This window comes from Oculina patagonica, chromosome 6, assembly GCF_052425735.1.
Source record: "Oculina patagonica isolate OP01 chromosome 6, crgOcupat, whole genome shotgun sequence".
NCBI lineage: Eukaryota > Metazoa > Cnidaria > Anthozoa > Scleractinia > Oculinidae > Oculina > Oculina patagonica.
In genome coordinates, this window is record NC_135763.1 from 25,093,984 (window position 1) to 25,106,405 (window position 12,422).

General features: G+C 38.8%; 1 protein-coding gene across 1 annotated transcript in view; it reads left to right on the top strand.

Moving 5' to 3' along the window:
• LOC144656670 (intermembrane lipid transfer protein VPS13D-like) overlaps positions 1-12,422 on the top strand; it is a 76,200-nt gene that overhangs the window by 44,994 nt on the left and 18,784 nt on the right. The window contains exons 51-56 of the mRNA XM_078516913.1: positions 863-1,051; positions 1,410-1,576; positions 2,143-2,196; positions 2,313-2,390; positions 6,487-6,631; positions 6,994-7,091. Of these exons, the coding sequence (XP_078373039.1) occupies positions 863-1,051; positions 1,410-1,576; positions 2,143-2,196; positions 2,313-2,390; positions 6,487-6,631; positions 6,994-7,091 (731 nt within the window). The remainder of the gene's footprint in view (positions 1-862; positions 1,052-1,409; positions 1,577-2,142; positions 2,197-2,312; positions 2,391-6,486; positions 6,632-6,993; positions 7,092-12,422) is intronic.

Here is a 12,422-nt window from a genome sequence, read left to right on the forward strand (position 1 = left end):
AAGGGATAAAACCTAGCCCGCCTTTACATGCAGAATTCACAACCCTTCTACCCGAGATGAGACAGCGTCATTGAAGCGTGTCACGGCGTGGGAAAACAATGTAGCTCCAAATGATTGAAGAAAAATATGACTTTTTACTGAATAATCAAGGCTTTTCGTCTTCAAACCTATTTTAATTTGATGTGCAAGTTCTCAGAAATTTACTGCGTTCATTTTTGGCGAAATTCAATCGAAATTCAACCGTATTTGGCCGCCAAATTGAAATTAATTTTGTTGTGTCGTGAATTAGGATAATCATTCCCACGAAAATTTCGAATTAATTAGCTGTTGCTCAAAGAAATATTTCCAGCCGACCGATAAAACTAATTTTGATCAAATAGCACTGTTTGGGTCCAGAATTTATACATTTTATGCCATTAACTTCAAATTTAGTTTAAAAACACGCGCGAAAACTTATCCCGGCAAGCCGGGATAGCTCGGGCATAACCGTTTACATGGCAAAAAGCTATCCCGCCTAGAAGGGTGCCCCGGGCAAGTAGACCGAGTGCCCCGGCAAGGCGGGTTACCCTTCTAGCATGTAAAGGCTTCAATACGTTTTCTTAAGAAACGTATGAAAAGTTGGCTCGCCCAGGGTAGCTCGGTTAGCCGGGTAACTCGGTTAGCCGGGGCACCCGCCTTCCATGTAAACAGGCCCTAACAAACAAGGAAGAAAGCAAGCAAACCTGCAAAGAAACAAACAAAAGTCTAGGGCTTAAATATTAATTTTTTGTGAAAATGACGCAAAAGAACAAAACTGTTTAAACCATGTGTACAGCTATTTTTTTACGTTTCTTACTATTTTTTTCTTTCTGTTGGTAAACAGGCAGACCCAGAGAAGGCTCTTGATTTAGGCATCAGCATTGAGAACTTTACATACTGTGACAACATTCGCATTTCAAGACGACTGAGCATGATAGAACATCCAATCATCCACGTGGAATTACAGGACACAAAGAGAAGATCTCTGATAGTCAATGTCAAAGTTTCTGTCAAACCGGGTGGATCGCTTCGAGTGAGTTTTGTTGTAGTCGTCAGTCGATCGTAACTGGAATGTTATTTGTTAAGTAATAGTGATAAACATGCACTAAGGTATAAAGGTACTTTTCTCCGATTCCCAGTTAACATTTGAGTTGCATCGTTTATGGTTCATGCTTTTCATGGGTCAACGTTTCTTCAATCAGCTGTTTCTGACATCTTCAAACGCCACTTGGTTCCAACCTTTCTTGAAAGTTTTCTTTGCAATTAATCTTTTACCGTTTTTAAACAACCGCCCATTTATTAAGAAAGCAGAAAACAACCTTGCATTTGTTTTCGGGGGAAACATTTTAAGGGTATCGTTTTACAACATTTTCTTGTTTTTGGTTAAATAGGTGTCCATTTATGCTCCCTATTGGATGATCAACAACACAGGCATACCACTGGTCTTCAAACAAGAAGCTGTTCCTTATGATGTGGCCGGGCAGTTTGACGAGCATGAGATGGCTCGTAGCTTAACCCCGTTGCTGTTCTCTTTCTCTGACAGAGATGCACCTTCGAGGTATGTTGCATGAGAAAGATAGCTCCTGGTAGTTGATTGCGGTGTTCAAACAACATCTTTTCAAAAATGCTCTGCTTTGGTTAAGCATTCTCGCACTTTAAGTGTCATAACGCCTGGTTGTTCGAGATGGTGATGGTTAGCATTTTGCTGTTTAACTGTTGATTTAAGAAAATCACCATGCTGTACACAAAAGAAAATTAAATGACCGACCGACTGACTGACTGACTGACTGACTGACTGACTGACTGACTGACTGACTGACTGAGTGACTGAGTGACTGACTGAGTGACTGACTGAGTGACTGACTCACTGACTGACTGACTGGAGTGAGGGACTGGGAGGGAGGGAGTGATAGATGAAGGGAGAGAAGGGAGGAAGGGAGGTATGATGAGATGACCGACATCCATAAGGTTTTTTTTTTTAATCAAAACTTAAGTTATCCTTCTTACCTTTTCAATAATAACAAGTTCAGTTTTCTTGTAGATCTCAACCATTGGAAAAAAGCTTAACATTTTGCACTTGTGTTTTCTATTGGAATCACCACATATAGTTTCTCCTTTCTTCAGGTGCCAAATGAGAATTGGTAAGGGTTATCAACCTGGAAGCGGGAAACCTGTTTGGTAAGTGGACTGTTTGCAATAAAAAAAAAAATTCAGTGATTTTTTTTGTTGCTTCATGGCTTGTTAACTCTGTTGCGTACCATGTTGTGTAATCTCACTTCTCGGCTTATCTGCAGGAGTAATTCATTTTCACTGGACAGTCCAAGAGAATTTAAACGTGTGCATGCCAGGCAAGGTGGAAGCCGTCCCGATAAGTAAGTCAGCGTCAAAATATTATGTTACAGTGAAACAAAGCTACCTCTTGTGAGCGTTTCTGATCTATCGTTCAAAGCTTTAAGCTGCTAGACTTTTTTTTTTGGACAATCGAAAACCAGGTTATTTTGTGAGACAGGAAAATTATTAAGCCATGATTCGATAAATTTTTACACATGCAGACTCTTTGTGGTTAGATGTTTAATAGACCATATTCGTATTCTCGGCATTGGACTGGAACTAGCTTGCGATTGAGGCTAATGCGGGGAATATTTTCAAATCCAAATCACATGGAGCTCTTTTTAATGATATTCCCTCAAATAGGCCTGACCTCCATTGCACGCTAGGTTCAGTCCAATACCGAGAATACGGATAAGGTCTATTGCTATAGTTTTGATTTTGGCAGCTGACGGATTTTTTTCTTTTCTTTTTGGGAATTACATTTCAAGAGACATTTCAACATTTTCTGAAGATCAGAAACACGCTGCAACGCTTCAAACAAGATTGACCTTTGTGATCATACGATTGCTTCATGCATAAAATTTGTTACAGAAATAAACAATGAAATAAATAAAATTAAATTAAAAACGAAATAAAATGAAACTTAATTAAAGAACAAGTTAGTAAATAAAAAAGTAATTAATTAAATCATCAAATTTTAACCGCGAAACTAATTATCAGATAATAAATAAATGAATAAATAAATAAATTGAAAATTAAATGAATAAATAACTAAATTGTTCTATAACAAAAAATTGAAAGCTTTTTATGCAGTAAAACAAAAAGTAATATGATTCTGTTCTATGATTGAAGTCTAGTTAAATACCAGGAAGGTTTGTGATGTTTCGAATTCAAGAATAGCATTAGAGCAGTGATACAAACATATGCTTCTACGTGAATATGCTTCTACGTTTAGTTCATAACAGTTTCATTTAAAAAGCTTCTTAAATTGTGAGTTGACAAGGTTTTGTATTTCGCTCAGTGCAGCTGTATGGTTGTCATAAAAACCAGCATCATGGTTTTCTCGCACAGAAACCAGAAATATAGTGGTTGTCACAAAATATACTGATATAAAAACCATCGACATAGTTGACATAATAGCCATCAAACATGGTTTTCACCACTGAGCCCGTTGTCACATTAAATCCTTGCATTACAGAACGAAAAAGAAAGGAAAAGCCGCCGGTGCTGCCGCGCCCGCATGCAAAGTGTCCAGCAGCGCAGTGAGCCGTCAGTTGGAGTTGCACGTGCAGGGCGCGTGTTTGTTTCGTGCAAACCTCCCTAGCGAGTCCGTGTCCCTTGTCACTTCTAAGAAATGGTAACGTAATGCTGGGCTGTTGATTGGTTAAATTGATTTGTCACTGTCTTGAACTGTATGCTGTCATGGCAACATCAGTGGTGTACTACATGTAATATCGTACGGGTACATCAAATTACCTCAGCAGAGAGAAATGTTAATTTAAAAAAAAGCATTTTGTGTAACAGCAATGATCACAGAAAATTAACACATTCTAAACAGCGCCTCATTTATTAGCATTTCTCGAATTAAAAAAAACGATATTGTTAACCCATTTAAAAGCTCAGAATAAAATTTAAAAAATCTAAATTAAAGGCTGTATAATACAATAAATAATTGCGTGAAAAATTACAAAAACAACTTGATAAGTATAAACGTAAGTAATATTTTAAAAATTAAAATATACTATGTAAGTCTATTCCATTTTTTAAGGCACCTCAAATAAGGTAATAAACGCAAATTAGGCTGTTATTAGAAGCAAGTTTCTAGGGTGAATGAAAGTAATAACGTTGACACTGAGTTTTGTTACCACAAAAGTAAAAAGCGAGTATAATTCTTCAGCAGCAATTTAATGTCTACATTTGTTTTTCTTTGACTATGCTTGTGTAAAGGAATAAAGTAATCTGAATAACCAGTAGTTTTAACTTCATTTTAAGTAGAAACGGAGTCTTAACAGTCACCTTAGCATTGGATTTCATAGGCGTGAATGCCCCTTCTTCTGTTTGGGTCTTTTGTAACTTATACCGGATTGTCCGCTATTTGCGAATCAGATGTTTTCTTTAATGACCTTAAAAAGTTAAATGTTAAAGCAGAGCGTAAATGGCGCTAAATTTAAAAGCGCTTTGAGTTTAAGGTTTGGAAAATTTGCAGCGGAATGAACAGATCGTAAATGGCGGTAATTTTAAAAGCGCTTTGAGTTTAAAGTTTGACAGGAAGATTATTTTTATTCTAGAATTGCTTTATGGTCTCGACAAAACCGACCGCTTAGCAAGTGGCTTTAGGTCAAATTCACTCACACCTCACCCGTTAGGTCATTACGACTGAAAAAGTCTACCCACACCTTACCCGTTAGGTTGAACATTTTCTTCACACCCTACCCCCACAAAGGCCGTGTTTGTTACACTACGGTGTTGGTGTCGCGTCGGTAATCACAACTTTTGTTTTTCAAATAATAGAGGCACTTTTCTAGAACAATAAAAATGACCGTATAAGGAGCGAAAATCTCTCTTATTGTTAACCCAAAAATGCAACCCAAAGTTTGATACGATTTTTCTCAAAATTTCTAGCCAACTGACTCTTAAAGTGTATATGACATGAAAAATATTTTCTGCTTATTTGAAAGGCCTTTCGAAATACAGAAGAATGGCGTTTTTCTTTTCGAAATATCTTTTTTTGTTTCAGAGATATTGACGTTTTTGTATTATGCAAATTAGATCAGTGATGACGTCACAAGATTTGAATCTAAAAATGGTAAAATACTGAATAAACAATATCTCTAAAACTATTGAAGCAGTGTTCTTGAAACTTGGCACCACAAATGTGCATCACAAAAGGAACAAAATGACACCCTTAGTATTGTTGCCATAGCAACTCTTTCAGCTCCAGTCTCTCTCTGTCAAAAAGACAAATATCCCCATATCTGACCTCTAAAGTGAGACAAAGGGTCCTGCTTAGAACAGACAGTTCCCATATTGCCTAAATTCCCACCATTGGTTTGGCTGCGCTAGATGGTTCTTGGTTTAAGACAAAAACTGGGAATTTCAGTTTTTATTAAGACAGCACCAGCGGCGAAACTGTTGTCATGGCAACAGCCCTAAGAGTAACATTTTGTTTCTTTTGTGATGCACATTTATGGTGCCAAGTTTCAAGAACACTGCTTCAATAGTTTTAGAGATATTGTTTATTCAGTATTTTACCATTTTTTGAGTCAAATCTTGTGACGTCATCGCTGATCTAATTTGCATAATACAAAAACGTCAATATCTCTGAAACGAAAAAAGATATTTCGAAAAGAAAAACGCCATTCTTCTGTATTTCGAAAGGCCTTTCAAATAAGCAGAAAATATTTTTCATGTCATATACACTTTAAGAAAAATCATTATCTCGGGACCGGAACCACAAACCTTCCTGAGCCAACCTACCTCCATGCTTTTATTTCGTGCCAACACAAATTAAAATTTGTGACTGGCTCTTCTCAAGACCCTCAAGAAGCATAGAGCTTGAATTAAAAAAAAAACCGTACCGAAACTCGAGTAATTGGACGAAGATGTTGCAGTTGCTCTTCTTCAGTGTATTGGGTGGCATTTAAGACCACCTCGAAACGCCTGAGGTTTTTTGTTTTCGTATTCTTTTTATAAGCGAATATTGGCGCAGATTTAAACGACTCTTGAACCCTCAAAAAAGGGCGCTCTATGAGGCATAGTATTCTATTTAAAGAAGAAATTTCGGAATTCTAAAAGTAATAGTCTCTATGACCAGCGTAGTAAATTATCATGTCATTTTTGTGTGGCCTTGATAACGTGCGTTTTCCAAGTCGTTACGATTTCTGGAGACTCTGTGCTGTACGTCGAAGGTGCCATAGCTTAAACGGGTACCCTGGTGGTTATAACAGCAAAGTTTGAAGCTTGGATCGATGATGTAAAATTAGTACTTTAATCTGTCGTCCATTGGCTTAATAGTTAACAAAAGGACACAAATTACTCCTGTGTTGATTTGTCGCAAACTTCATTATAATATCGTAAAATTTCCTACTTACGTTCCGTATTATTATGCGTCATGTTGTTACTGGGTTTTTCTTGCAGGGTTTACGATATCGGTATTGACGTGCGGTTTGGTCAGGGCCGGTATCGTGATACCAGAATTGTTACCCTTGCTACTCGATATCAACTGGAGAACAGGACTCAGCACACTCTGGCGTTTTCACAGAGGCACTTTGTCAGAGAGCAAGTATGCATATGTTCAGTGAATTCCTTTATCCGTTCGTTCGTTCGTTCGCTCGTTTTTTGTTTGTTGTTTCAATGTATGTGTTTTACCTTTGTTACAATTTGGTAAAAGTCTCAGTCAAATGAAATAAGAATGGAGAACCGCTTCATATTAATGTATTACCATAGTCCTGTCTATTAGGTGCTACAGTGGAATTTCGATATAACGAAGGGCCAAGGGACTGGCAAAATGTGTTCACTATATTGAGGTTTCGTTATATCGAGGTTCTTTTCTTTATATTTTGCTATTACTGGGACGACAAATATCGTTCGTTTAATCGAGGTTCCACTGTACAACGGCTAAATATTCTTTTTCCTGCATTGTAGGATACAACGAACCCAGAAAGTGCCCTCACTGCCCTGCCAGGGGCCCTGGTGCTGTTTCACTGGGCCAGAACAGACTTGGACCAACTGTTGTGCATCAGGTAAAACCAGCAATGGACTTATTTGACGACTTTTGTTGCGTTTATCCCAGTAGTGTAGCAGCTCTTGTAAGCTTGTCATTCTACTGGTCATCTAGTGTATCAGTTGCTATTGTTTCGGAGCTAGGGACATTGTTCCTATCGTTTTTCTATTGACCTCGTGCTACATTATTCTGTTTTAGCTGGGTGGTGATTTCCTTTTCGATCTCATGTTATCTGAGGGCAGCATATTGACCTCGTGATACATTATTATGTCGGATCAATTTAGGTTTCTGGGAAACTGCTCACCTACCCCTCCCCAAACCTAACATTTTGCCGAAAGCGATAAGTAAGGGTTAATGTTAGGTTTGGGGAGGGGTAGGTGAGCAGTTTCCCAGAAACCTAAATTGATCCATTATGTCGTACTTGGGTGGTAGTTCCTCATGGAACTCATGTTATCTGTTGGCAGCATATTGACCTCGTGCTAGATCGTTAAGGCTTACTTGGCTAGTGAGTTCCTTTTGGAACTCACATTAGCTGAGGTCAACATATTGAATTCGTGCTGATTATTTTGTCTTAAGTGGGGGTGAGTTCCTTACGGAACTCATTTTATCAGAGGGCAGGATATTGACCTAGTGCCAGATTACCCCGTCTTACTTTGGTGGTGAGACCCGTATGGAACTCATATTATATAAGGTCAGCATATTAACCTCATGCTATATTAGTATAATTTCAGAGGTGATTATATTTCACAGACTCCGTTCGAAATATATGAGAAAACAAATGGTAGGAATTTCCCAGTTAGTGCTTCAAACCACTTTTTAACGCTAAAAATATAAGGGGTACCCCCTTAAAAGCAAAACAAGGGCCTGGGTCTACCCATAAGGCCCTGGTGCCTAGGTCCCGCGGACCCATGATCCTTCGCTGGCTTTTTTTCCTTGTGCTTCAAACCCTACGGTAAGTATTTGCCCTTTATCTTGTATTTTTGCTAATTTTTTACCTTTTCAGGCTATTCCTCTGTGTTTTTGGCACAGCAGGTTTCTTTTTAGCGATATTTTGTCGCTCTTCAGATATATTGCATCGCTGAAGATATCCATTTGGCAACACAAAGTCGCATAGAAGGACTCGTTGCTGGTCGCCATCTTCCCCGCCGCCGAAACTGTTTAGGCGTTTGCCTGAAATACGTGATGAATGGTCCTGCTAAACGACGCAAAGACCTTTCACGTAGAAGACGATGATACTCTTCAGGAGATTCTTCTCTCGCTCGAGAGTCTTTACGAGCGAATAGATTCGCTGCGAACAAGTTCAGCCTGATGATCTGTCGATTATGGCTAATCACTCGTCAGGATAGAAGTTCAGTGAACCTTTGGCGACCGATCAGTCATTTGGACTTCTGCTGCGCCCGTTCGGGCACCTGTGGAGCCTATTTAGGCACCCATAGAGCCTATTCAGGCACTAATATTGCCTATTCAGGCACCAATATTGCCTATTCAGGCACCAATATCGCCTATTTAGGCACCAATATTGCCTATTGAGGCACCAATAGAGCCCATTGAGGCACCAATAGAGCCTATTCAGGAACCAATATCGCCTATTCAGGCACCAATATTGCCTATTCAGGCACCAATATTGCCTATTCAGGAACCAATATCGCCTATTCAGGTACCAATATTGCCTATTCAGGCACCAATATTGCCTATTCAGGAACCAATATCGCCTATTCAGGCACCAATATTGCCTATTGAGGCACCAATAGAGCCTATTCAGGCACCTGTAGAGCCTATTTTAGGCACCCTTCGAGCTTATTAAGGAACAAACCGAGTCTGATAGTCATCTAAAGAAGCTGGGAACTCAATGCAGTCTTATAATGATGGCACTCGTAGAGACCATTTAGAAACAAACAGAGTCTGATAAGACATATCTGACGAAGCTGCAAACTTAAGTACAGTATTACAGTAATGATAATGGTCTGTTCGACTCACTTCTCAGTCAACCTCCTGGAAACCATTATCCTCTTTCCCCAAATTTGTGGATACTAACTTTTGCAAATATATATATAATTATCTATAAGCAATATCTTCTTATTCTGGAAGATTGGGAACTCCTCAAGTGGATGCACTATCTGCTCCCAAAACTTGATCAGCAATTGTCAAATCAAGTTTCCCTTTGAATGAGATATTCTGTCCAAGAAAGGGACAAGGTCCAATGTTCATTGTTTGCCTTGACTTCTAGAATGCCACTGGCCCCATGTATGGTGCCCCTGGTGTATGATTGAGGTCCAACTTATGTGATAATTAACCATGCTGCAAGCTTTACCTGCTGGCAGAGCAAATGCTTTTCTGTCTATTTTGAGACATCAGACAGATAAATAGAAACTTAATTTTACCACAGTAAATTTGTTCAAAATTACAACTATGGCTCTTTTTGTTCTCTGCAAACAGAGTGTTTCTTGCAGCCTGAACCTGGTCGTAACCCTTGCAGAGCTACCCTCAAGCTGTCACCAAAAAAGGGAGATGAAAAGATATGGCGCATTATACAGTCAATACTTTTCTAAACAAAGTTATATAGTTCCTTCTTTTGTAGCAAACATCAAGGAGACAGCTTGACCAATTAGCAATCCACTTGATATGTGTATGATTTGCACCGTTTCAAACTTAGTTGCCAGAATTAGCGTTGACGACGGTCAAAAGGTGAAGTCAATTAGACTCGCACAGTACAATTACTCCTAGCGCCTTGTGACTTAAAAATCGCCCCAAAACCGTACCGTGTATTCTCCACATCATTGCAGGTTCTCAGAGATGAGCCTTCGGTTTTTAATATACCATCCCTATATGTCTCCACCTTTACCCACGTATCGGGTCAGGAGGCTCTTGTATTATTCCAGCACTTCATAGGTTACCACGAAAAGGATCTTTATGAAAGATTTCCCTTTTCACGACACGATTTTTTTCACGGAAACTCGTTTTCCTGGTACCAAAAACCTAGGACCCATGTGTCTAGTGAAAGACCCGATCAAATGAAGTTCATTGAACCGAACCTTTCCAGACGGAAAACGTCAGTTGCTTAAAAGCGTCGCTTTTACCAGGAGTTTTTATGTCAAGTACATTTTTTAAGGACTCGTTCATTTCAGTTCTCGTTACGAGTTTTTCTCAAAATTGACTATTTTTTCGTACGGGAATATGTTCCGGTTCAAGACCCGCCCATTCGGCCTGTGTTTGGCCCCCCTACAGAATTGATTAAGCCTCTTTCAACTTTCTTCAAGTGAAAGTCTATTCAAGTCCTTATAAACCTTTGACTTCGGCAACTAAGGAAGTCGTCAAAACACTCTGAAGTGGCTCTCCACCAGTCTTAAGGTTTACAAGTAACCTTGGAAAATCATTCATATTCCAACATCGGTGTTTACCCACTTACTGGGTTTCATAATTGTTTTCAATGTTAGTGATTTTACCATTCCGTCAGGAAAAAGCAGCAAGATTCTACACTGTTCTCACTGTCTGCTTCGCGGAATATCACATCGCGAAGCCCATGGCTATCAAATCTTATCGTTCTGATTTTACTAGCCATTTGGCAAATGCCTGTATATTTCCCGCCTTTTGCGTTCCGGTCCTAATAAAAGCCTACAAGTGAACCTGGCGAATACCCATATGTTTATTTGTTTGTTTGTCAGATCGACATTAAACTCAGAGACTTAAGACAGTATCCTGTCGCATTTATTTCACGTTTAGAAGCAGATGATTGCAAATCATGAGATAAGAAAATCGCTTAAAGGGTTTTCCATAACCTCAAAGTTTACATAAGTTTACATTACATGGTGTAATGTAAATTGATTATTATAAATGCATTTTTGGCGTAAAAAAAAAAAACTTTCCTTCATAGCGAAATGTGGACAGTTTTGCAGTGCCAAATTGGAATGCGTGAAGTCCTTGTTTTTAATATAAGCGACTTGAGTAATTCAATTAGTTGCTATTATTTTATACCACTTCAAGCATATTTTCATTCAGTTTTTATTTTAAAGCTTGGGCTTTTTAATTATAAAAAAAAAACCAGAAGTTTTAACTAAACAAACTTCTCCTTTGAGAAAACGACTGATCTGCTATGAAAGCAAGAGGGAAGTCTGGGTCCACAATTATCCAACTAAGTCGTTTTAAATAATAATAATTATTTATTTTGGTGTATGTCACGTATACCAAGTTTATTGGAACCCGTCTATTTTTTGCCAAGCAAGGGATTACGGTATCACACCGGCAAATGTTACGTTCTTGAACATAACACAAGCGTATCTGTAGCCTATCTAAACTGCCGTTATAACTTACTACACCGCGGCCTCACTTGCCGCGGCAGACGTCGGTAAATCCAGAAAAATCCGCCCGCGCCGCGTCTGTCGGAGTTCCTAGGCGAAATCGCCTTGAGCAAAACCGCGGCAAATGGGTGTATGTTTTCGGGCGGTAGTACACACGTTATTCGTTGTTATAAAAAGCTACTATAGCCCCTAACACTTTAAGTTCACCCAGCCAGGAAGTTGTTCTCCCTGAGTTTACATTTATCTCTGACCTCTACTCTCCTAACGGAGTTTTTTGCGGTGTCTTTCTTACTCGCTATATGTTATATTATGCTTAGAAAATCTGATATTTCAGGCTCGATTCAGACAAACCTACAGAAGCATTTTTTGCCCGTCTTTGACCAAGGCAAAAAGCTTTCTCACAAATAATGTCTTGAACGATATTTAGTTATTTTATCTTTTTAGGAACATACATTCTGTCAACCGTTTAGTTGTTAATTTCAATTAGACTGCCCCACAAACCGTTATAACGCATTGTGGGCTGGCTAAAAAAAAAAATTTATGTGTGCAGCAGGAATAGACAGTCATATTTTAAAGCTATGCTAGTGTGTGTTGCTTCTACAATAGCAGCCGCCAGTATATTTCTCACACTTACTTTTTGCATTAGATGACCTATTGGTCTTGTGCTTAAACTGCATTCAGCACATTTTACTGTTATCCCATGTTTAATTTAAACCTTGCTATGGAGATTTTTTCCTCAAGGTAGACGTAACAGCCGTTCTACACTGACACCGAGGTTTTTCCTCTCATTTAAGTTTACTTGGAAACTGGCTGTGTTATGATTTTTTAATTGCTTATACAAGTGGCGTTAAAAACTACCATTTGTTTTCTCATATATTTCGAACGGAGTCTGTGAAATATAATGAGAATTATACTAGGGCCGCCAAGCGGCCTGAAGTAATAATTCGGATTATATAAACAGACGAAGTGAGAAATATATGAGGTTCCCACCCTTCACCCTTCCCTGGTGTATTTATAGGGTGTTGCTTTGCCTGTCTATTTCACGGCGTCAAAAA